General features: G+C 54.0%; 10 protein-coding genes across 10 annotated transcripts; 3 read left to right on the forward strand and 7 right to left on the reverse strand.

The window, feature by feature from the left end:
• Positions 1 to 288: 288 nt before the first annotated feature.
• Positions 289 to 1326, reverse strand: PG998_009551 (uncharacterized protein; the record flags this gene model as incomplete). The annotated part of the gene is made up of 1 exon (XM_066876367.1): positions 289 to 1326. One exon carries the CDS (start codon positions 1324 to 1326, stop codon positions 289 to 291), a length of 1038 nt encoding a protein of 345 aa, XP_066728523.1.
• A 468-nt stretch (positions 1327 to 1794) lies between these two features.
• Positions 1795 to 2739, reverse strand: PG998_009552 (Transmembrane protein 53-B; the record flags this gene model as incomplete). Its single annotated transcript, XM_066876368.1, has 1 exon — positions 1795 to 2739. The coding sequence occupies one exon, from the start codon at positions 2737 to 2739 to the stop codon at positions 1795 to 1797; it is 945 nt and encodes a 314-aa protein (XP_066728524.1).
• Positions 2740 to 4368: 1629 nt separating this feature from the next.
• Positions 4369 to 5663, forward strand: PG998_009553 (eukaryotic aspartyl protease; the record flags this gene model as incomplete). The annotated part of the gene is made up of 4 exons (XM_066876369.1): positions 4369 to 5271; positions 5322 to 5469; positions 5519 to 5573; positions 5624 to 5663. 4 exons carry the CDS (start codon positions 4369 to 4371, stop codon positions 5661 to 5663), a joined length of 1146 nt encoding a protein of 381 aa, XP_066728525.1.
• A 3092-nt stretch (positions 5664 to 8755) lies between these two features.
• Positions 8756 to 10241, forward strand: PG998_009554 (6-phosphofructo-2-kinase; the record flags this gene model as incomplete). The annotated part of the gene is made up of 3 exons (XM_066876370.1): positions 8756 to 8861; positions 8953 to 9656; positions 9720 to 10241. The coding sequence occupies 3 exons, from the start codon at positions 8756 to 8758 to the stop codon at positions 10239 to 10241; spliced, it is 1332 nt and encodes a 443-aa protein (XP_066728526.1).
• Positions 10242 to 10872: 631 nt separating this feature from the next.
• On the reverse strand, positions 10873 to 12357 carry PG998_009555 (diphthamide biosynthesis protein 1; the record flags this gene model as incomplete). Its single annotated transcript, XM_066876371.1, has 2 exons — positions 10873 to 12023; positions 12162 to 12357. 2 exons carry the CDS (start codon positions 12355 to 12357, stop codon positions 10873 to 10875), a joined length of 1347 nt encoding a protein of 448 aa, XP_066728527.1.
• Positions 12358 to 13490: 1133 nt separating this feature from the next.
• On the forward strand, positions 13491 to 15296 carry PG998_009556 (amino acid transporter; the record flags this gene model as incomplete). Its single annotated transcript, XM_066876372.1, has 5 exons — positions 13491 to 13619; positions 13688 to 13758; positions 13828 to 14520; positions 14590 to 14813; positions 14872 to 15296. The coding sequence occupies 5 exons, from the start codon at positions 13491 to 13493 to the stop codon at positions 15294 to 15296; spliced, it is 1542 nt and encodes a 513-aa protein (XP_066728528.1).
• A 123-nt stretch (positions 15297 to 15419) lies between these two features.
• Positions 15420 to 16055, reverse strand: PG998_009557 (uncharacterized protein; the record flags this gene model as incomplete). The annotated part of the gene is made up of 2 exons (XM_066876373.1): positions 15420 to 15427; positions 15500 to 16055. 2 exons carry the CDS (start codon positions 16053 to 16055, stop codon positions 15420 to 15422), a joined length of 564 nt encoding a protein of 187 aa, XP_066728529.1.
• A 1349-nt stretch (positions 16056 to 17404) lies between these two features.
• Positions 17405 to 18741, reverse strand: PG998_009558 (galactose mutarotase-like protein; the record flags this gene model as incomplete). The annotated part of the gene is made up of 3 exons (XM_066876374.1): positions 17405 to 17784; positions 17896 to 18290; positions 18416 to 18741. The coding sequence occupies 3 exons, from the start codon at positions 18739 to 18741 to the stop codon at positions 17405 to 17407; spliced, it is 1101 nt and encodes a 366-aa protein (XP_066728530.1).
• A 2073-nt stretch (positions 18742 to 20814) lies between these two features.
• On the reverse strand, positions 20815 to 22614 carry PG998_009559 (Vacuolar ATP synthase subunit B; the record flags this gene model as incomplete). The annotated part of the gene is made up of 4 exons (XM_066876375.1): positions 20815 to 21634; positions 21699 to 22033; positions 22113 to 22330; positions 22431 to 22614. 4 exons carry the CDS (start codon positions 22612 to 22614, stop codon positions 20815 to 20817), a joined length of 1557 nt encoding a protein of 518 aa, XP_066728531.1.
• A 545-nt stretch (positions 22615 to 23159) lies between these two features.
• Positions 23160 to 24345, reverse strand: PG998_009560 (hydroxymethylglutaryl-CoA lyase; the record flags this gene model as incomplete). The annotated part of the gene is made up of 2 exons (XM_066876376.1): positions 23160 to 24002; positions 24067 to 24345. The coding sequence occupies 2 exons, from the start codon at positions 24343 to 24345 to the stop codon at positions 23160 to 23162; spliced, it is 1122 nt and encodes a 373-aa protein (XP_066728532.1).
• Positions 24346 to 24355: the final 10 nt, after the last annotated feature.

The raw sequence follows: 24355 nt of genomic DNA on the forward strand, positions 1-24355 counted from the left end.
AACTTACCTACTTACAACTTCCTATCCTTACTTACTGTGTAGTATGAGTTTTGTCATGACCGCGACAAGGCTTTGACACGACAGCGACACGATATAGCTCACCTAAGACTCCCGAGGTGTCGGGTTGGCCCAGGGAACTAAGTTACTCTTCTCTAGCATGCGCCGTTGGATACTTTCGGCGATGCTCCCCAGGCCCGACATTTGCAACAGATCAAACACATCAAAGCTTTCAGGGCCACGCTGCGCGCGCTCGCAAAAGTAGATGAAATTTGACCACTCGAGGCTGGATTACGTTAGGAAAGAACCGACCAGTCTCGACACCAGGTCGCACCAGATTGCCACGCTGTCGGCGTCAGTCGTGGCCGGCAGTTGCCAAAAGTCGATCGTCATCACCTTTAATAGCTGCTGGTCTTGCTGCGGCTGTTGGTGGAAGATGCTGGTCAGCGGCTGAGGCAAGCTTGACGCCATCAATCTGACGACCTCCTCGGCCGAGGTGGCGGCGAAGAGCTGCTCGACGGTCGTGTGCAACTGCTGCGTGGACGGCGCCTCCCGTGGTAGTGTGCCTCGAAAGATGACGCGGGGCTCTTCGAACAGCTGCTTGGAATCGTTCGCGTGAGCGGTATCACGTTCTTTCCCTCCCTTTCCGGTTTCGCCACTACTCAGACCCGGAGGCGATCGGCTTGGGAGCGTCGAAAGGAGGGATCCCGTGACGAGGAAGCCGGCAGCGAGCTTTTGCAGCCTCGCGAGTGAGAAGCCTCGCGGGCTCGCGCCGACCGAGACGGTTATGCTGCAGGGGTCTGGTGCCTGGAGGGCGAGGGCGTCGGCAATAGAGCCGAGCAAGTGCGCCAGGTAGCGGGGACTCCCCGGGTCGCTGAGCGGCAGGACCGGCGTCGTAATGCGCACTCCAAGCCACCGGTTTCCCGCGGGGATGGAGCGGCGGAGCCACTCGGGCAGCGACACTAGATCGTTGATGTCGACACCCCAGTCCGCGCCAGCCGGGGTGTTGTTCGTCACCTGGTTCGTAACTGGACCCTGCTGCTGGCCTGCATTGATGTTAGTACTGCTATTGTTGTAGGCTGTTGCCGTTTGAAGGATCAGGCTTTCGATGTAGCTACCGGCGAACCGGCCCACGTCCGCTTCTGACACCTTCGCGGTCAGGTACATCAGGGGCGGCGGATACCGGTTGCGTGTCCAGTTGTCGGGAATATCGTCCCGAAAAGCAGCCAGCACGTAGTTTATCTGAACGGAGAAACTTACCTGGGCCTCTTGGCCATCTGCGTTGCCCCCATTACCACCGCTTGTAGCGTTCGAGGGAAAAGCTGTCATAGTTAATTAAGAATGGAGGAGACAAACTAGAGTGTTAGATATGTCCTTCATTGATGGAAAAGAAGACGGAAAGACTTGTTAAATTTATAAAGGATGCTGCCCAAAATAAAGGTTCTGGTCGCGACTATTGTCCTTGTCGAGAAGCGGAACAGCCAGGACAACCAACAGGAGACGCAACCTTTGTTCCCCAGGCAGAAGAAATCAGAACTTGTCAAAACGAACCTGGTGTTCTGGCACTGTAGCTATTGGGGGCCCGAGTTGTTTGAAAGAAAACTCTTTGGTTGCCTGCGTACTCAGATGGGCCGACGCTGCTGAGAAAGATTGCGCCACCATCGAATTGTGGCAATGTTAATCCCGGCAACACGACATTGTAACCGGACAGGTAGTGAACCATTATTCATCATTAATCTATGTGTATTGTCGTGTTCTCATAATTAAACCGCAAGCGTTTCGGTCTTTTATTGGGGGTTAACCTCCTATACCACTCTGGGTAGCTGCATCCCAAGTCTCCGCCACGATCCTCATGTATCGCGTTTCGTCGGTCCGCAAGTGCGCGACATGAGGGCTATCGGGAAATAGCTCTGTACGGACATTGTAGCCCTTGTCTTTCGCTTGCCGAGCGTGACACTCTACATGCCTCCAGTCGACCATGTTGTCTTTCTGGCCGTAGATGTATGCGCGGTTTGACTGGTGCACTTCTTCCTTGTTGTTGTGGAAGTTGGCGTTGATGAGCAAGTTGTACGGACGGCGTAGAACCTTGACGACGAGCATGAAATAGAAGTTGAGGATGTGAAGAAAGGGCGCTAGAATCCACCGACGAATGCCTTTGGGGATACCTGCCATAACCGCGTTGTATCCCCCTCGGTACGTCCACAAGCCCGGACAAGAATCATAGACGGCGCAGTGCAGGGGAAAAGCCTGGCCGGTCTTCTGCCGATACGATTGCAAGAGGTGTTTGCTGCTTGCCAAGCCCCCATTGGAGAAGATGTGCAGCAGGATCTGGGGTCGCTCGGGTGACGCGGCGAGGTAGTTTGCATCGATCTGGGCGCGGAGGTAGGCTACGGCTGGTTGCACGGCCTGGCTGCCTTGCGATTCCGATAGGATCTGTTTGACGACAAATTTGACGAGCAGGATGCGCGATGCGGGATAGAGCGACTGGTACCTGGTCACGTATTTGGCGATGTGCATGTCTCGTGCGTCCATCCAGCTTGCTATCAGGACGAGCTTCGGGTCTCGGCTGCTGCTGGTGCTGGCTGTTGCAGTGGTCGATGATGCCGCTGATGACGATGATGTTTGCTGCGCTTCAGCAGAAGCACTCTCCGGCTCGTAGAAGGAAACGTATGGCGAAATTTTGGTCATACTACAGGCGGCCAGAGGGTCCGGCACAGCGGGCACGATCTGACGTGAGGCCATCACGGACGATCAGTGCGAATAAACTGGTGTCAATGCCACCACCGAAAGAAACCGATTTGAGAGATGACAAGAAAATTGAAGTAGAGACTTGGTCAAGATGGACGAACCTATTGGATATTGGCAATCAAACAGCTTTCGTTTGACAATGTGCAAGCAAGCAGCGCAAAAGTGTACAGGGGGTCATGCAGATGTATCGCTATACGGAGTAATTCAGCTCGGTTGGGCTGGACATGCACACTAACGAGTTCACCCCACGAATTAAGTAACCAGTTCGCGGGCTGGATGGGATCGTGTTCGTCCCTAAGCGACCTCGGCTGTTTTCCTTGTCTTGGCTACCGCACGTCCATCTCTTCGGTCCAGGCGCAAGGGCTGTCGATCGGCTTGATGCGCAATTGCCAACTGAAATGGGCACAACGAAGGGGCTGCAGAACTGACGTCCGACGGAGCGGACCGTCACCGGTGGGATTGATGCATCACACTCTCGGGCGGACGAATCCTGTTGGATGACTGATTGTGATTGCGACGAGCACGAGGTACTGGCTCTCCAAGGAAGATGAGGATGAGATGGGAGACGACCGGGAGGGACCCGCCAAGCTGAACCGTTGCATTGGCTTCCCGTGTCACCACCCAATTGGGCACCTTGCCGAACACCGACAACCAAGATCTTGCACCCTGGTACCCTGGCTGTCACTTTGATGCCCAGGCACCAGGCCACATCCTAGGACAACGTATCTTCTGGAAGCCAGATTTGGAAACATCTTCGCACTGCTCGATGCCTATAACCCCACTCGCAGTTGAGCATATGTCTAGACCTGTGTTAAGAACCGCCCCCTTCCCCCCGAAACAGAATATTCCTGATGGTGCTCAGCCGGAGGTTACATTTCGCTTGCAATGTTGCGCAAACCTCAGAAATCCCTGCTGTTCCTCATTTGCTCTTCATGTTGACGTCCAAGCACCCGACACCACCACACGAGCGTTACCCCTGAAAGATTCCAATTGCAGGATCGACAATGCAATCTGTCAGATCTGCAGGCTTCCGGCAGGTGACATGCATGAATGGAACCCGATGGGAACCAACCGCCACCCCACGGAGACTCTCCTCAAATACGGGCATAACTGCTGGAGCCAATCCTCCTCGTTGTGTAGGCCAGAAGGGGTCGTCACTTGGTTATGTAAACATGGGATAGATACTCTTTTCATACTCAGAAACAACCTCCGATCACCGTTGTGGTAGTAGCAACGGCTCCTTGAAGCGGGACCCACGTATCTCTGAGTTTCTATTCCGTGCACGTTGCGTACCTGTGGCTGCCGATATTGGTGTTTGCTTCCAAAGTTTCCGCTGGATGACAACCGGCAGGAGCGGATTCTGAAATATGCAACTGCGTCTTACCTTCCAGGCTGTGGTTACCTCAACTGAAATGGTAAATCACCCTCCTGCGTCGGCGATGAGTAGACAAAAGCACAAATGGGAAAGCACCTAGCTTAAATTACTACGCCGTTCTCTTCTCCTTTTCCTCTTAGCTAGAAATCGATCATGTTCGCTCGCAAGCCATCCCCCAAGAGAAAAGAGTGAACTCCTTAAGCCGCATCCCTGTTAGGATAGTTGTCTGTCTTCTATCTGATTCCAGGATGTTGCTCCTTCTTTTTATCCTCGTGGGCTGCTGCCTGTCTCTCCCTTCGGACCCTCGGCACCGGTCCATCCCGCAAAGCGATATCATCCCCTCGCTATCGATTCCAGGAGTCGAGTTCCGCCGAGCACGACCCTTCCCGAAACCTCACAAGGTGCCAATAGCCAGGAAGGGTGGTTACCATGCTAAGCTCAAGCGCCTTCCCAAAAGCCACTCGCACCGACAACCTTCTGCCGCCGCATTCTTTGCTAAGCATCTGCACTCCGATGACGATCCTGGAGCTGTTGCAACAGGCAATATCAGTGTTGTCGACTATCACGCTACCCAGTACGCGGTCGAAGTGGTCTTGGACGGCTCTCACGTGAACCTCATCCTGAACACAGGTGGTTCTGACACTTGGGTTCGAGCCAGTAACTTTACGTGTATGAACAATGCGAGCGACACTTCGAGCCCACATTGTGATTGGGGCAAATATGGTGCATCCGGGTTTCGAGATGGCCCGATACAAAACCAACACTTTGCCATCAAGAACAAAGATCGCTCTTGGGTGAACGGTCGCCTCGGCTTCATGGATATGACCATAGCAAATGTTGCTGTCCAAGATCAAGAGGTAGGAATTGCTACACGGGGGTTGTGGCATGGTGACAACATTACGAGTGGTATGCTCGGGATGGCCTATCCTTCTCTGACATCGGCGTATATGGGCAATGACCTAAATGACACCAGTGATGCCAACTTTGTTGAATATTCGCCTCTTTTTACCTCAATGGTAAAGAAAGGACTAATTGAGCCATACTGGGGCATAGCAATCAACCGCAACTCGTCCGATGGACTCTTCAGTCTTGGTCAACTATTTCCGATCAATGGCACCAACGTTAACTCTGCCGTAAGAGACCTGCTCATTGTAAGTTCAGATCGAGGTTATATCAATTCACACAAACTGACATCAAACAGGCAAAACTGACAGATAGAGCCATTACTGCATACACGCCTTCGTACTATGCAATTATTTGTGACGGGTTCAGAGTCGACGCTATTGATATGGGATATGATTATCCTGTGATTCTGGACAGTGCTACGACATTGACGTACCTACCACGCGGTAAGCATATCGCATTCGTAACTTAGACAACTACTCACACAAGACGCAGATGTTGCCGATATAGTCAACAGCAAATTTGACCCTCCCGCAGTCTACCACTGGGAGTATGGCAGCTATTTCGTGCGTTGCGATGCTATACCACCAAATTTTGCAGTGATGCTGGGTGGCTCGCCATTTTGGATCAACCCGGTTGACATGATAAACCACGACATAGTTGATCCAAAAACCGGTTGTTGTCAGGTGAGTAGTATTCTTGCTGGAGGCTCCAATTACGAGTACTAATAGGGGGATGGTGATAGACTGCCATCGCGAACGGGCTGGACGGACCTTACGTGCTTGGCTTGAGTTTCTTGACAAATGTTGTCGTGGGATTCGACATTCAAGGCGCAAAAATTGATATAAATTCGCGATATATTTATTAACAGTTATTTGAAGAAGTGCATCAACTGTTTCTCAGCAGAAGTCACTTGTTGAACTTCACTTGTCATGGTCCGTGCACAGCTATTGAGGCTTGCCCAGAACCAGAACCCCCACGGCAGGGAGCAGGCCAGAGATAGCAAGCCAGATATCTTGTGGGATGATGGTTGTTCGTACAATCCGGAAACCCGGAGAGCTGTGCCGCCTGAATAGACTTGTCCAGATATCTTGTCGTCATGGCGGTATCTGGACCCTTCATTGATTTCCGCAAAGTAATAGACGAGACAAGTCGCACTCGGATTAATGCTTCGTTGGTGCAAGCCAAAATCGAGCTGATTGATTGATTCAACGGAGCTCATTATGCAGTACATCAAGAACCTTACTTCTTTGCAGGTCCAATTCGATGTCTTGTCTAGGTTATTTGTCTTCCGTGGCGCCCTCCACGTGTTGATAAGCTTCCATGCCGGGCAGGCGACGTTTGGATATTGGTGGATCATGACTGGTGCGGCTTTGGAATTGGCTCTGGCACCCCTTCTTCTTTTCCATTCGCGATGAGCTGGTTATTCTCGTCTTCGTTTCCTCAAAGAATGCCGCAGCGCTAAAAGCCAGAGCCACTCCAGCTATTGCCCCGACTCCATACTGTCTTTGTCAAACCAAGCGATAGGCGATACTCCAGGTCCCGTCGAATCCTTTCCCTAAAGAAGCCCAGACAGGAACAATGAGAGGTGTAGCTGCAGGGGGTCAGGCGCCGACCACGCGCGCACGAGGCAATACGTGGAGTTTCAGCAAGGCAAGTTCGAACAGTTCCCTTTTCTTCACGAATCCCCAGTAGTAGTCGGTGAGAGAGATGAAGACGACGATCAAGCCCGGGCCAAGCCCCAAGGGCCGCCGTCTGGAATGTTCGTTTCGATGGGGTGCGAACGCGCGGGCAGCGGGCGCTGTGCGTTCGCTCTACTCCCTCGCATACACACACCGCTACTCCCGAAGCTCGTGGGGCGGCAGGGCTTCACGATGCCGTGGCGTCGCCCTTTTTTTCTCGACTTTCTCGGCGAGATTTACACGACGGCGACTCTGCCGCAAGTCCGCGCCTACAAGCGTTTAGCCACAAGAGGGTCTCCTAATGTTTCTATACCTCTGCTGTCTCTATGCACAAAACCGGGGTTAGTCCCGGTGGTGTTCGAAGTCGGAAGGCTGTTGTTGGGGCTTCCCTCCCACTAGGAAACGACAGCTCACCTGTCCGCCGCAACCAAGCTCCCGGCTGGCTGGCTACTTTGGATAGTGCTAGCCTCCTTACACGACAAGTGTCCTACAATATGCCTTGGGAGGCGCACTGTGGTGTCGTCTGAGGCGTTCTCCGGGGCCAGTGCATCGGATGAAGGAGGAAAAAGAATACAGCCGGCAACACGAGAATGGTGCAATTGCCGGTGACATCTACAATATGATTGACACTGGCTCCCAGCCAAGTTTTCCAAGTGGGAGAGATGAGAATTTGGAGAATTTTCTCGGACACGCCGGGTGCCTCAGCCCTTTTTCTTGATATCCCGAGCAATGCACTTTCGGGTAGCGATTGCATCCATATATTCGGCTACTTGGTTGGACCTTTTACCCGGGGGGTTCACACCATTTTAGTCACAGAATCATAGCCATTACTCGGAAACAGTGCATCATGCAACTGGATCTTGGGCGATGAAGAAAAAGTCGAGGAGAGCCCATTGTAACGGACCCATTGCATGACGTCGTTCCCGCCCTCTGCACAAATTTTCCCATTCCATCCGTTTGATCGTCTAGTTTTGCTACACCAGCACGAAGCTGAGGTACATGATGCAACGGCTGAAGGCACAATCTCTGGCAAAGAAGTCGAAGATGACTTCTGATCAATTTCCTGTGTCAGAGGATGCCAATCGGGGAGCTAGTGTCCCGTTTTGAGCCGTCGTTCATTTCTGTTTCCGTACGCCACCAAAGTTAGGTACAGGGCGCTGAGTCTCGTGCCGGCTCCCCAGACTCACTGTTCCCAGGGAAGCGACTTCAGTTGTAGTGGGAAGTGGAGACCCCAGGCCCGGAATCGCCCTTGAGATGCAAGCCTATTCGGCTTCAATTGGGTCTTGATGCGGGGTGTTCCATAGCCGGCTGCCCCCATTCGTTCCGCCATTTTCGTTGTCGTTGAGGTAATGCCAATGGGCGCTGGGTTTTCGCCTTAGGTATTAGCAAAGAGTTTGGTCACCGTCAACCCCCCCCACTGCACGCCTAGACGGCCGCCTGAAGCATTCATTTCCAGTAGCACGCACAGCAGAACGCACAGCACAGCACAGCGCATTGCAGTGTGCAGTGTGCATTTCGCAGGTACCGTACCAGTGCAGTTGCCGCGCAGCTTTCATCGTCCAGTGACTTTTTCGCTGCATGTGTTCCATGCTCCCAATCCTTCCCCCAAGCAAGCCACTTTCCCACACCCCCTACCCAAGTTACCCGAGGTGACGGAATCGTTTCTGCATATACTTTCCTGTCTGGTCGCTAGCCAAGGCCATCTTACCCGTCAGGTGCAGCATTTCTTACCAGGAGAGAAGCAGCCATCGTCGAACGACGCTTGAATGGTCTGATCCGATTCTACCACAGAACCGCTACGTTGGAGTTTATATGTACTGCATATTCATACAACAATCCTCCTCTTGCTTCTAGCCTTTTAACCCATACCCCTGGTTCATCAACATCAACTTCTCCATCTCATCTACTCGGTCGATTTTGCGCTCTTTAGCCTGAACACTGCTCCGTGTGGTCTCGTGCCCGTGCTGTCGCCCCCAAATATTGTTCTGTTGTTGCCTTGCATGGTTCCTCGAGTCGTTACGGGTCGCAGTATTATACAAATCTGGCAAACATGGCACCTCGCACTAACGGCATAGGCGTGCAGGTGGAGGATACCAAGATATGTGTGGTTATGGTTGGGTTGCCAGCTCGTGGCAAGAGCTTTATTGCGCAAAAAGGTGCGTACGGAGTTCTTGTTGCTTTTCCCTTGTCTCGCTAAAGCGCGGGAATGCCTGGGAGTGAAGAGCTAACCCAAACCCTGTTCTCCAGCGCAACGCTACCTCCAATGGCTCTCGATCGATGCCCAGACGTTCAACGTTGGCAACTACCGCCGCACCGAAGCCCCTCACCCCTCCGCAGACTTCTTTGACCTGAGCAACGCTGAGGGAGAAAAACGAAGACGGGCCGCCGCCGAGGCCGCTATGCACGACATGCTGGACTGGTTCCGGAACGGAGGCGTCATTGGTATCCTGGATGCCACCAATTCCACCAAGGAGCGCCGAAAATGGGTCCTCGACACATGCACAAAGGAGGGCATCGAGGTGCTGTTCGTTGAGTCCAAGTGCGACGACGAGGCGATGATCATGGCCAACATTCGCGATGTCAAGCTCACCAGCCCCGACTACCAAGGCCAGGACCCTGAGCAGGCCGCTCAAGACTTCAAAAACCGGATTCAGAACTACGAAAAGGTCTACAAATCCCTCGACGAAGACGGCGACGAGAACGACTACACATACCTGAAGATTATGGACGTTGGCAGCCAAGTGATTATCAACCGCATACGAGACTACCTGCAAAGCCGGGTCGTGTACTATCTGATGAACCTACACATCCGTCCCCGGTCGGTGTGGTTGTCAAGACACGGAGAGTCATTATATAACTTAGACGGCAGGATAGGAGGCGACGCAGATTTGTCTCCTCGAGGGCATCAGTATGCCCAGAAGTTACCACAATTGGTCCGCGATTCCGTTGGTGTAAGTAATGCGGCGTTGCATATCCAACCCTGTTTACCGTAACATTGCTGACTATTCTTACAGGAGGATCGCCCCCTGACGGTGTGGACCTCAACTTTGAAACGGACAATATCAACTGCCCGTTTTCTCCCCGAGAACTACAACCAGCTGCAATGGAAAGCTCTCGACGAGCTCGATGCTGGTGTCTGCGACGGCATGACGTACCAGGAGATTAAGGACGTGTATCCGGAAGACTTTGTGCAGCGTGACGAAGACAAGTACAATTACAGGTACCGCGGTGGTGAATCCTACCGCGACGTCGTGATACGCCTGGAACCAATTATCATGGAGCTTGAACGGTCCGAGGATATCATCATTGTCACGCACCAAGCTATCCTGAGATGCATCTACGCGTACTTCATGAAGAAGGACCAGTCTAAAAGCCCTTGGATGAACGTGCCGCTACATACTCTCATCAAGTTGACACCCAGGGCTTACGGTACCGATGAAGAGCGTTTCTCGGCCGATATCCCAGCCGTGAGCACATGGAGAGGAAAGGGAAGCACGGCGAAGCATGAGAACCCTACGCCAGGTGCTAATATCTAATGGCGGAGTTGGGTCAGGCGTCCCGCCTCTGCTACGTGAGGGGAGAGAGGGTGGGCGCATCCTCTCGTGTGTGGAGGAGCATTTGGAGCGGAGCGATTGTGGAGTGTATCCTTTTAGAGGAAAGCTGTCTTTCCCGAGAAATGAGAAATGAAGCAGCACGAAAGTGTCCGTGGTTAAAGTTGACACTGATATGACTATTCTATAGATTTCGGACTTGGCACTTGGTTTTGGGGTCCGGCATGTGTCGGTAAACACAGCTGGGCGGAGACAAAGGAGTTGAAAACTGGTCGACGGGTGACGACGCACGTCTATTTTGTACATAACTAGTCCAGTCATGAACCAATGGTATACCGGATTATGACCTACCAAATCATAACACAACATTCGATTGAACGGTCATACGCCTGGTTCTAGTGGATCCCTTCCCCCAGGTATACGGGGTCAAGTAGTCAGGGGTATATGGGGGAATCAATAGTGCTCCTCTCCCCAACTTAGACCCCTACTCTACTGGGCCTCGGTGTGGAATCATATAGTACGATCTCGCCAGTCTCGTGTGCCATTTTAGTGTCATTGAAACCGTCTCCGGGTATTCATTCTTCAGGTTCTGTTTTTCGCCTCTATGTTCTAGCCCCTATATAGCCTGTACCGGGGGTCGCGTCCGACCCAGTCCCTCACGCGCATAGTAGTCCATGGGGTATGGCCCACTTCCCCAGTCGGGTTTTTCCTCGAGCGCGATGAGGGCCTCGTACGGGGTCAGGAGCGGCCGGGGGAAGGCGTAGCCCCAGTCGATGCTGAGGCGCGGGCAGGCGACCTGCACCCAGCACTCGACGTCGTCCATGAGGCCCAACTTGCCAGGAAAGATCTCGCTGAGCAGCAAATTGACGAAGGGGACGCCGCGCTGCTTGAGCTTGGCTTCGATCAACCCGAGGGTGGCTGGATTGCCCTGCCGGCCCAAGGAGCCCAGGATCAGCCCCCACTTCTTGGTCGCGCCCCGCGCGGTGCGGATCGCGTCCCGCCGCAGCGTCTGCATCTCGTCGTGCCCGTATGTCTCGCGCGTCAGCTTGCGCGAGTACGGGTCGTACCGGTAGGCCGGGATGGTCGGGTTGTGGATCATGATGCTCTCGAGGTGGAAGCGGCCGTCGCCAAGGTAGAGGACCAGGTCGACATTCTCACTGTCGGGCAGCCGGGGCGAGGTGCAGCCCAGGATCTCGCCCTTGGAGAGCGGCGCGATCTGCGGGACGAGGACCCGGAACCCGGCCCGCTCCAGCGCCGACTTGGTCCCGTGGATCGTGGCGTTGAACTGGATCGTGCCGACGAGGGCCAGCGTCTTGGGCGCGGCGAAATTGCGCTCGAGCGTGGCGAGCAGGTGCGAGGCGTCGATGCCGATGTCGACGAACACGTACAGGGTCTTGATCTGGGTCACGTCGACGGGGATCAGGCACGAGTGGGCGTAGTGCACGAGCAGGTCGCAGCCCAGGGCGCGCGCCGTGTAGTCATCGATGCAGCAGGCGCCGTACGTTACGTCGCCCATGATGAGGGTCTCGATACCCGGGCAGAACTGCGTCAGGATGTCCGAGATGGTGGTGGCGAATAGCAGCAGGCCCTCGGGCATCTGCAGGGCGACCTTGGTCGCGCCCGAGGTCCGGACCCGGTGGATCGTCTTGGGGATCTCGAAGTTGTAGTTGGCCGGCAGCAGGCTCATGGCCTCCTGCAGCGCGGGATCGTTGAGGATCTCCGGCGGGACCGCGTTCAGGAGCCTGGGCGCCCTTCTTGGCTGCGAGACTGTAGTGGATTCGAATCAGCGTGTGTGTTCATTTTTTCCCTCTCTTTTTATCCATCCCACCGGTGACTTTTTCTCTTTCTGCTTCCCAGGGATGACATGTTCGCCCCTGGGTGTGATTTTGTGTATGATAGTAATACCTGTGATTGCCCCACTATCCTCGACTGAAGGAGTGCCATTCTTTGCTGCACCGGCTGCTGCGGTCCTCCTGCCGACGAATCTTTTCTTGGGCTGTCTTTGCACTGGCTCAGGCGCTGGCTCAGGCGCTGGCGGCGCATCTGCTGCCTCGATATCAGCGGCATGGCCAAGATCGGTCTGCAGCCTGTCTTCCTCCATGACGGACGGCTTGGTGGGGTGATTTCACGCTGAGGAAAATTTACCCCGCGGTCTGGTAGTGACTGCGAGTGATGAACTTTCGCGCTCGAATTTCCAGCAATCAGCAATCGTGATGGTTCGATGTCTGAGCTGAGCGGAATAGCAAACACAAGTCTTATTTGGGTTGCAGTATAGGAAACAATTTACATCTCCAGGCATGGGCGTATTCTTTTGTTTGACTCGTCGCCACAAATAGTGCTATGAAGTTGGTAAGAATTCGGGTGGTGCTTTGATGCATATCCCCGATAAGCCAGGCAGTTAAGGTGGGGGTATCATCGGGGAATTCTAGAAGGCCTCTTTGAAGACATGCTCCTGTAAATATTCCTTACCTCTTGGCGTCCTCTACTTCTTTGACCTTGATCACAGCCGGGAAGCTGTTTTTGAGCCCCTTCGGTTCATCATTCACTGCTGCCAGCACCCAGCTAGCCAGGCAGTTCGATGTCGGGTCCTCGAGCTTCTTGTGCATGCAAGTCAGAGTCCCATGCCCTAAGACGGAAAGGATGTTCGGATCCAGCAGTAGATGAATCGCAGTGCTGCAATATGATATAGGCTATAGCCTATACGGATAGCGCATATCCAGATCGGATTGGGGTTGCACTGATATGCAACCTCGGCGACCAGTTTTACAGTGTCCCTCTATCTTACCCTGACAGCGTATCATCATCCCGCACGGTTCAGGATCGCCGTTTATCATGGGTTGAGTTTCTACTCTGCATTCAGTAGCGAATGCTTATCTCGCTCGGGGAGGGAGACCGATTAGCATTCGGACGAAAAGAGCAAAGCCCCCAGAGGCCTGGGTGGGCTGCTCTAGTCAAACGCATCTAGGCGTCTAATCTTTACATGCACGGAAAGGGTGTGTGAGTCTCGGTCTGCGTCAATCTATATGAATATCGCAATGGATGCGACCTTCGTGTATTCCCCGCTTCCCCAGAGGATTAATGCGACTGGAAAGCATATCGCCATCGTAGACAACTCTCTTGATGACCAAAGCTTCTTTCTTTAACTGATCTCTCGTGGGGAAACAGTGCTGCTTTCTCAACCACTGACATAGCCTTCAACCTCGAAACAGATGCTACCTGTATTCACTGGCTAAAATGGACAAGAAGGTGAAGGGGCCTGTCGTTCTGGCAGATGCCATTCGTGATTCGTTAGTCAGCGGAAAAGATGGAACCTCCAGAGATGTTCACGATATGTATCGCATGGGCAAGGAGCAACTGCTCAGGGTGAGTCTCTCGTTGATATACATTTCGAATTGTTGACAACTCATCTGACCTGTTCTATTTCAATACAGCGCAACTTCAGGTTCTTCTCCATATTCTCCTTTACCGTGGTTCTCTTGAGCACATGGGAGGTAGTTCTTGGGTGAGTACCTTGCTTACCACCTACTTATACACCAACGTCCGTGAGTTATATAGACTTATCTTGTTTCAGGACGGCAGCATTTGGCTTGGGCAACGGAGGCACCGCCGGCCTTGTTTACATGTACATCCTGTCCTTTGTGGGCTACATCTTCGTTATCGCCAGCATGGCGGAAATGTCATCGATGGCGCCAACCGCGGGTGGCCAGTATCACTGGATCTCAGAGTTTGCGCCGCGTTCAGCGCAGAAGTTCCTGTCTTACACCATGGGCTGGCTGTCCGTTCTAGCCTGGCAGTGTGGTACGGCTGCTGGCTGCTTCCTTGCCGCAACGGAGCTTCAGGGTATCATTGTGCTCAACTATCCCAACTATACCTTGAAGCACTGGCATGGCACGCTCATAACAATACTGATAGTTCTCCTGCTGGTGGCGTTAAACACGGTTGGCGTGGGACTATTGCCATGGCTGCAAACTTGTGCTTTCATCTTGCACATTACGGGTTTCTTTGCCTATATCATCCCCGTGTGGTTTATGGGGCCTAAGCCCGGACCGTCGGCCGACGTCTTCACCGAGTTCACGAATCAAGGAGGCTGGCACAGTATGGGACTCTCGGTCTTAATTGGTTTAATCACGCCAGTCACTGCTTTGATCGGATCCGACTCGGCCGTACATCTCTCCGAGGAGCTTCGGAATGCGTCCAAGTCCCTACCTCGAGCCATGCTAGCCACTATTATGCTTAACGGCGGTCTTGGTTTCGTTACTGTGCTGTGAGTGATCTTGTCTTCCACCCACACTGATCAATATTGGTCATATAAACTTACACCTCATATACGCAGTACTTTCTGTTATAATATTGGCGACGTATCCAGTATCCTCGACAGCCCTACCGGCTTCCCGTTCATCCAACTTTACTACAACATGACCAGATCCATCACAGGAACTACCGCCATGGTTTCCGTCATGATAATCCTGTCTGTTGCCAACGCCACAGCCAACATGACCACGGCGTCGCGGCAACTCTTCGCCTTCGCGCGGGACCACGGCTTCCCCCTTCCGGTGGGTCTTCGCCCACGTGCCAACTGCCGCCGACGATGGTCGATGGTGGCATGTCATTCAAGTCCGCGACATCCCGCTCAACGCCGTCCTCTTTACGGGCGTCGTATCGAGCCTGTTGTCCGTTATCAACGTCGGCTCGACCATCGCTTACAACCAACTCACCTCCATGGGTGTCGCGGCTTTGCTGTCGTCCTACCTCGTCAGCACCTCATGCATGGCGCTGCGTCGCATAAGGGGCCAGTCTCTGCTCCCCACACACTTTTCCCTCGGCCGCATAGGGCTGCTAGTTAACCTCATCGCCATTGCGTTCTTGGCATTGGCATTCGTCATGAGCTTATTCCCGCCTGTTGCTGACCCACCCCTCGACACCATGAACTGGGCCATCTTTGTCTATGGCGCCGTGGTTTTGACCTCGCTGGCTTACTATTTACCCGTGGGCCGACACTACTACAAGGGACCGGTGGCGTATGTGCGGCGTATAGACTGAGAGTGGGTTAACTTGGAATGGGTTCCGCAACAAATGGCAAAAAGGTCTTGAATATGAGGTTCTCGTGTTGATTTGTAATATCAGACTACTTTAATCACAAGATTGGATAAATTTGATATCCCCTCATTTCCCTACATTGCTTTTGCCGTCATGTATCACAATTACATATGTGCTTACCCCCTTTACATATTGATTTCACTTACCAGACTCTTCTTCTGTGGACGTGGTACTCACTTGGAGCTCCCCAGCAAAGTCATACAGATACTTCAGTAGCACCTCGACGACGGAGACCGCTGCGCCCCAGTTGTACGGCATCAACTCGGCGCAAAAATCAACGAGCCCTAGTTCGGCCGCCTCCTCGGTCTGAAGCCACTTCAACATGCGCCAGGACGCGATCGACGCGTGTAGATAGTGGTTGCTGCCGCGGTAGTGCGACCTCTCCTGCGTGCGCCTTGCGGCTTCGTCGAAGTAATCCTCCCACAGCGCCCGGACTTCGGGCTCGTGGTACGCGCTGCGCCCGACGGGCAGGACCTTGGCAACCAGCTCCTGGCTGCTCGGCTTGGGAACGAGTGGCATGGCGCGCGCGGCGGCGCGGGTGGCTAGCAGCGGCTGTAGATAATGCTCGTCGTAGGCTTGAAGGGCTTGGCGGACGTCCGGCGCCGCCAGGAAGATCGCCGTTAAGGAGTGAGATAGGCCGAGGGTTTTGACGAGCATGGACCAGGCGCATGTGGTCTGGGAGGCTGTCCACCACCATTTCATGTGAGCATTGGATGGCGGATCGGCTGATATCGTCGTCGTCGTCGTTTCTGTTGTCTCATTCGAAGTAGGAGAGGTAGCAGGGGTAGGGGAGGGGAAGGGGAAGGGGGAGGGGCAAACCTGTCAGTCGGACGGCTATCTTCCTCTGTAGTCGAGTCCGAGTCTGTTTCCACTACCGGCTGTGCGAATGGAACCGGCTCAGGTTGCTCTCCGTCTCGTTGGTTAGACATTGGATGAGTTGTGAGGTCTTGCGTACCTGCTTGATAAGACTGAGGACGTGGATGGGAGCTGTGTCAACTGGGGGTCTAGTATATCCAATACGATCACCCTTCGATTCATAATCGACATAACCGTGGCACTCGATCGCTAGTTATGCGAGTGCATAGACAAAGCCATTGTTGATGCCTCCCCTTTGAGCACCAGAGACTGAGAAAGGCTTTATGAATCCGTATCTGATTTTCACATACAGCAGCGAGGCAATAAAGAATGAAAGGCTCACTTTCTCAATATCAGAGGCTGCCAATATACTTTCTCTTGCAGTGGCCAAAGCCGTTCGGAGTCCATCACCAACTGTTTGCCAAATCATGTAGCCAGAGTCACAGTAGTTTATTCAAACCTCCTGCTCCTGCTTGATAACAGCATAAAATGACGTGACTACTTGTTTGAACTGTGAATATCATCATGGAGCAAGGTGACGATTACAGAATCGCCACTTTCAGTCATATCGAGATGCTATTACATATCACCCTATCTGTGTATAAAAATAGACTGTTGCATACTGTTATACAGTTACTTCAACTTATGAAAACTATGTGCTTTCGCTTTGTTTCTAGGTTCGAGGGTGAATTACGGTCGGCCCCTTAACACAGCCAACCAGCCAGTAGCCCACATTGTATATCTAGTCGTCAGCCTATAGCATACTTATACTACGATAAGCCGCTCAGCATTCAACAAACAACGTTCCTGCAACGATCTGCCTGGTTAGCTCAATCGGTAGAGCGTGAGACTCTTAATCTCAAGGCTGCGGGTTCGACCCCCGCATCGGGCTCAATTCCTGATGCGTCTCAGTCACTGAGACATTTCACTTTTTTGTCTTTTGTATCTTTTTCTCTTTCTCTCTATTTTGTTAAATATAGTTCTTCAACTCTCAAGCAGAACCACACATATCACCGTTGAATGCACCAGTATGCGACCCGGGTTGATTGAGTCAAGTAAGTATATAGATACTCAGAAAATTGTAGTTATATGCGACACTTTGATTAGGTTTTAGATACTATGAGCGGGCTCTCTATCTATCGCCAGCTCTGCGGAAAAGGACAGGGCTATTATTTCCTTTTCGCACGTCTAGATAGTTACTTGGAAGAGGTGCCGTTGATGCTGAAGCGGTAGCTGGCCTGGAGCACGTAGGGGTCGCCGCCGGGCTCGATGATCTGCTTGTCCTGGCGGCCCCAGGCGGGCTGGTTGATGGCATCGATCCAGTCCTCGACCTCCATGACGACGCAACCGTACTTAGGGATGGTGCGCGGGAAGTCCTTGTTGTCCTTCAGGCCCTGCGTCGTCTTGAGCGCCACAGACCCGTTCTGCCCGTTGCACGAGTACAGCTGGAAGGCCTCCTGGTCCGAGTAGACGTCCAGCTGGATGCCCGACCACGCCGAGTGTAGGCGCGCCACGTAGCCGTCGTTGCGCCAGTCGTAAGGGCCGTTCTGGGCGCGGTTCACGAGCCAGCAGTTGTCTGTCATGGTACAAGTTGATACAACGGTCAGCAATCGGCGAACATTAGAGTAGACGGTGTTTTGCAAGAATGAAAGAAACAACACCAGGAGAAAATCCTCGTGAGGCTTACCGTAGCCAGTGCAGTTGAAACCGCAGTTGTCCTTAAGCTCAGGGTCGCTAAAGCTAGCGCCGATCTGCTTGGGGGCGGACCAAAAGTCGTTGACAGAGCCCTTCTGGTTGGCGAGGATGTCGCCGGTGGGGATGAGGATGTTGTCGACGCCGACGCGCTGGCCGCTGTAGGGCAGGTGAAAGGTGTGGTTGAGCACCGTGTTGGTCTCGTTGTTGGCGAAGCCGTCGAGGTTCCAGTAGACGTGGCTGCTCAGCATGATGGGCGTCTTCTTGGTGGTGGCGAGCGCCACCATCTTGAAGTCCCAGGTCCAGTCCGAGACGGTGTAGGTGATGTACGAGACGACCTCACCGGGGAAGCCCTCCTTGCCGTCCGGGTCGACGATGGAGAAGGTGATGCTGTCGTCGGTGTGCGAGACGACGGTGAAGTTGCGGTAGTCCCAGCCGTCCTTGCCGCCGTGCAGGTGTCGGCGCCCAGGGGCGCATCGGCGGTGGGGTTCTCGTTGGGGGTGATGTGGTACGACTCCCCGTCCAGCTCGAAGGTGCTGTTGCGGATGCGGTTGGCGTACCGGCCGGGCACGCCGCCGAAGTGGTTGTGCTGCTTGTCCACCTCGTAGTAGGTGGCGTTGTCGAAGCCGGCGACGACGTCGCGCGGGATGCCGTACTGGTCCTTCACCAGCATGTGCGACAGCGACGCGCCGTAGGTGATGAAGCCGGCCATCAGGCCCTCGCTCTTGATCCAGTACAGCCCGTCTTTGTCCGGGCCGGGGCCCTTAGACCCAGAGGTCTCGGCAGAGGCCATGGGCAGCAGAGAAGCGCCCAAGGCGAGGAGGCGGGCGTGAAGATGCATCGCGACTCTTTTTTTCCCCAATATATGACAGACCGTGTGACCGGGGAGGTGAGCCGTGCGGAAGGAAACAGGGACGGCGAGGTAACGGGCAGCAAAGGTGGATGTGGATTTGGCGCCGGTGCTGCAAGTAGCGGCTGATGAGTAACCAACAGCAGCACTATGGAAGGCGTGTTTTGGTCAATTGGCGAATGGGCGAGCTTTTGTTCTCTCTACAATTGAATGGAGAGATGACAGCCGAGTTGAGGGAGACCCAGAGCAGACAATTGACTTGCCGGAAACCGCTTCGCAGAGTCTGGGGAAGAGAGGCAAGACGAGGCAAAAACGCGGGAGACACGGGGGAGAGACATGTCACTATTTAATATTAAGCTTCGAAGGATGCACATATCCCTCGTAGGCAATAGGGTCTCTCCATCCCCCATGGCCGAAAAGTTGGGGTAAGGGCCAACGACGTAACCGATGGTCAGCATGCTTATAGTAGGCAAGGGGGTCGTGAGATGTGACTGGAGCGTTTAGATTGGGGGAGTTACCGTGCCTCGCTTTCACGTCCTGTCCTTGACCTTGTTTACATGCGTAGGTAGTAGCACGACAGCAACCTGGGAAAACGCATGATTGGTCCAATCTTTAGTAGTATTGGTTACCTGCCTATTCCGCGCGACACAGGCGCAAGCTTCATCTGAAAGTACAACAGCACGCGAATCAGAACCGTCTTCTGGAAAGAAACCGTTGGGCTCTTCTTCTTCCAGCCATCCAAGTATGTTCCAACATGCGTTTGTATTCACAACATGACGATACAAGGCGGAGAGACCATGGGAGGAGATTGCGGGTCATCTCCCGAGCTGTGGTAGGATCTGGTACCGTCGATCGTCATCGACTCGACTTGGTCACTTCCCGGCCCAACGGACAGGGCAGGCTTTCAGCTCTTCGCTTTGATGTGCCTGACAGGAAAGGCGTGTAGCGGTAGCTGGTAGGCTTGTCATGCAATCCCACCACACCGCCGTACCGAGTAGCCAGGCCAACCCGCGACTTGCTGCGACTCATATGGGATTCTCCTCTTCTCTCGCGAACATACCAGGTCGCTAGCCGAGCGGCAGAATGTCTCAATCAGAACGATGCGCGAGATGACTAGTGTTCGATCCTTCGGCCGCCTTTATCCCGTCCACAGAGGCAGCAGACAGCAGACAAGGGAGCCTAATCTTCCCAGAGACACTGTCCCGACCTACAAGGGACCCCATGCCGGAGTCAAGCTCAGCGAAGGCCTGGATGCGGGGTAATGCTCCAAACCCCAGAATCCTTGGCAACACGATGTGTGGACGGCACGTCGGGAATGGCTGGGTTGGGGGCTGGCCGTTGTTTTCCCCGCTTTCCTCACCTTCGATGCCCCGTCACAGTCGCACGGAGAACGGGTGGCTGGGATTTGGTGACTTGAGGTCGTGGTTCTTCATCTCCCTCGTCTCCCTCGTCTCCCTAGCATCCAACTCTGCTGGTCATGAGGTCGCGTTTGTGCTACCTACCATATCGATCAATATATGTCGGATACGAAGCGAGGTAGGCTTGTAGACATGTATCCGCACTCTGTAGCAAGGGGGAAAGCTTTGATGCTGCGTATTGCGCCCGTCAGATGACATCTGCACGCTTAACACCGGCAGCACATCTTCCATAGGTGAAGGCTGACTCAGAGCCCATTCGGTGAGCGGTTGTGTAGCCTATGCTTTAAGACGACATTCATTGCCTATGTTCGCCCAGTAGGATGGGCTTGGATACAGAGTCCAAATCAGTACCAAACTCTACTCAAGGTATACGAAGCATTATACCAACTGCAACCATGATATCGAACTCAAACAGGTAAAATCGATAAACATGCCATTCTGTCATCATGCTGCATTATAAAAGAGCCGCCAACTCATCTGACTACATCTGCTCCGTTTCCTCGCCCATTCACAATGGTTGCATCCAGAAAGACAGGATGACAGGGCTGGCTGCCGATTTCAACAATGGTGCATCAATTATCCATTCTGCAGAGCTATACCATACACACGCGCGCGCGAACTACCCCCCATATTTCATTTCATACCTCTATGCGTCGATCAGGTTCTCCTCCTGTTGCTGTTCCTGCTGCCGTTCCTGCTCATCCTCCGGGTGGCCCTGGGCCTTGTTCTTGCCTTTGCGCTCGGCCGCCGAGCGCTGGTAGAACTCTTGGATAACCTTGGCCGGGATACGGTTCAGAAGCTCCTTGGGGTAGATGCGCAGCAGGCTCCACGCAATATCCAGGGATTCGTAAATGCTTCGGGACTCGTAGGCGCCCTGCGCGACAAAGTTGCGCTCAAACTTGTCCAAGAACTCCAGGGAGAGCTTGTCCTCCGACGACAGAGCCTCCTCACCGACAACAGCCTTCATGGCCGCCGCATCACGACCAATGGCGTACTTGGCGTACAGCTGGTTGGAAACATCACCGTGGTCCTTGCGCGTCATGCCCTCGCCAATGGCAGACTTCATCAGACGAGACAAAGACGGCAACACGTTGATGGGCGGGTAGATACCACGGTTGTCAAGTTGACGATCGACGTAAATCTGGCCCTCAGTAATGTAGCCTGTCAAATCGGGAATGGGATGTGTGATATCGTCGTTGGGCATGGTCAGAATGGGGATCTGGGTGATGGATCCATTGCGTCCCTCGACACGGCCGGCGCGTTCGTAGATGGTGGACAAATCAGTGTACATGTAACCGGGGTAACCACGGCGGCCGGGTACTTCCTCTCGGGCGGCCGAGACCTCACGCAGAGCGTCACAGTAGGCTGTCAAATCGGTAAGAATGACCAGGACGTGCTTCTCCAGCTGGTAAGCGTAGTATTCGGCCGTCGTCAGCGCCAGACGAGGTGTAATGATACGTTCGATTCTGTAGCGACATCATCAGCGATCAAGTCATGAAAAAGCTATCGCCAGCAAAGCGATCGACTTACGTAGGATCGTTGGCAAGGTTGAGGAACAGAGTGACACGCTCCAGACTGCCGTTCTCTTCGAAATCGCGGGTGAAGAATCGGGCCGTCTCCAAGTTGACACCCATGGCGGCGAAGACAATGGCGAAGTTGTCTTCGTGATCGTCGTGGACGCCCTTGTTGGTGGCGCCCTTTTGCGTAGCTTGCTTGACCAGACCGGCCTGTCGGCAAATCTGTGCGGCAATCTCGTTGTGAGGTAGACCGGCAGCCGAGAAAATGGGGATCTTTTGGCCACGGGCGATCGAGTTCATGGTGTCGATGGTCGAGATACCGGTGGAGATCATCTCCTCGGGGTAAACCTAGTAGTACCTTGTCAGCATCCGAGACCTGTACGACGACGACGATTGTGACGTCTGGGCTGATTGTATATGTGCATACTCTGGAGTAAGGGTTGATGGGACTTCCGTTGATGTCCAGGTACTCCTCGGCAAGCACCTTGGGTCCCTTGTCGATAGCGCGTCCCGAACCATCGAAGATACGACCCAGCATGTCTTCGGACACACCGAGCTTCAAGCTCTCTCCGGTGAACTCGACCTTGGTCTTCTTGACATCGATACCGGTGGTGCCCTCGAACACCTGCACGACAGCTCGGTTTCCTAGATTGCAGGACAGGTTCGTCAGTACGTCTGCTGTGTGTATATGTATATATCCCGCGCCCAGCTGTTTAAGCCGCATCCCGGCCGCGCTATCACTGACCTCGAGCCTCCAGGACCTGACCGGACCTGACAGTTCCATCGGGAAGAGTCAGACTGACGATTTCGTTGTATCTAGGGAACTTGACGTTGTCGAGGATGACCAGAGGTCCGTTGACACCGCCGACGGTGTTGTACCGAAGGCGCGGCACGACCGAGTAGGACGACGACTCGCGGGGGTCGGACATGGCTGCGGTATGTGATGAATGGTGGTTTCAATAGGAAGAGGAAGATAAAAGAGGATGTATCGAATTACGGGAGCTCGAAGCTCTGCAGGTCGTCTGGGAGCGACGATGGATGGTTGGCGGAGCAGATAAATTGCTCGTGTCAAGTGGTGGAAGATGCAGATCAAGCAAGCTTCACACAGACAGGCATGCACTGTAGTCAGTCAGTCAAGTCAGTTGGAGCTTCCACCTTGCACCGACGCACCAAAGCGTTGACGTCGGGTTTCCTGGGAGGCTTAGCCGCCGGACTGCGCTAATGCTGCTTCAGGCAAGGAGCTAAACTTCCAAAACTCGCCCCGCTAGGCCCAAGCATCTCTGGGCACTGCACTTTGCTCTACTGTATATCACTTGACTCTCAAATGTATGCAAGCGGTTGTATTGCATCGCTGCATCATCATGTTTTGGACAGGGTTGAGTGTTGGCTTATGTACCACTATTGCATCCGTGATGAACAAGTTTACATAAGTGCTTCGAGTGATTTAGCTACGCAACATATACCTAATATATGCTCAGGCAGTCTTGGTGGCAGCAGCTTTACGCGCACCCAGGACAGCCTTGCCTACGGCAGCGTCGTTAGGCTTGCCAATTTCCTTGGTTATCCATTCGCCAATGTCCGCCACCGCATCCAGGCTGACGCCGGTGTCCATGCCGAGGCTCTCCAGGAAGTAGACCATGTTCTCCGTCGCCACGTTGCCCGTGGCGCCCGGGCTGTAGGGGCAGCCGCCGAGCCCGCCGATGGAGCTGTCGAAGGTGCGGATACCGTGCTCGAGGGAAATGGCCGTGTTCACAAGGGCCTGGCCGTACGTGTCATGGAAGTGCATGGCGATGTCCTCGTTGCGGATACCCGCCGCCGCCATGCACCGCAGCAACTCTTGCGTCCGCGGGGCCGTGCCCATGCCCGTCGTGTCACCGAGCGAGATCTCGTCGGCGCCCATCTCGAGTAGGGACGTGGCGATCTCCGCCACTTTGTGCGGGTCGACGTCGTAGCCTTCAAAGGGGCAGCCCAGCACGACCGAGATGTAAGCCCGGGCGCGCAGGCCCATGTTCTTGGCCCCCTGGATCACCGGTGCAAACCGCTCGAGCGAGGTCGCGATGTCGCAGTTGAGATTCTTCTGGGAAAAGCTCTCCGTCGCGGCGGCGAAGACGGCCAGCTCCACGGCCGGCCGGCCAGTCTTGTCGGTTCCTGCAAGGGTTTCGGCTTGCGTCAAGTACGAGCCGGCCTGTTCTTCGAGGATCGTCTTCGCGTTCTCGAGGCCTTTCACATTCGGCGCGAGAAAGGAGTAGGTGAGGGGTGTGGCGGTCGGAATCCGCTGTCCGAGGAGGTGCTTCATAATCTCGCTAGAACCATCCATCTGCGCATCGCGAATTAGAACACGGCGGGGTTCAGGCGGGGATGCACTTGATTGTCAACCATACCTGAGGTACCCATTTCGGGGAGACAAAAGAGCCCGCTTCAACGGTGGTCAGGCCGGCTTTGGCCAGCCTGGTGATCAATTCGATCTTGGTCTCTCGGGCGATGGATTTCTTCTCATTCTGGAGGCCGTCCCGCGGCCCGACTTCGACGAGCCTTATGTAGTTGTTGGAGGCCGGGCGCGGGTTCTTGACGTCTGAAGCTGTCGCATAACATCGTCGGTAGGGGGCGCGCAAGGCTACCCTTTGGCGGGCGAGCTGGATCATGGGTCGCACGGAAGCCATTGTGAGTTCA

This window comes from Apiospora kogelbergensis (assembly GCF_038363985.1).
Source record: "Apiospora kogelbergensis strain CBS 113332 chromosome Unknown utg000006l_segment0_segment0, whole genome shotgun sequence".
In the NCBI taxonomy this organism is placed as follows: Eukaryota; Fungi; Ascomycota; class Sordariomycetes; order Amphisphaeriales; family Apiosporaceae; genus Apiospora; species Apiospora kogelbergensis.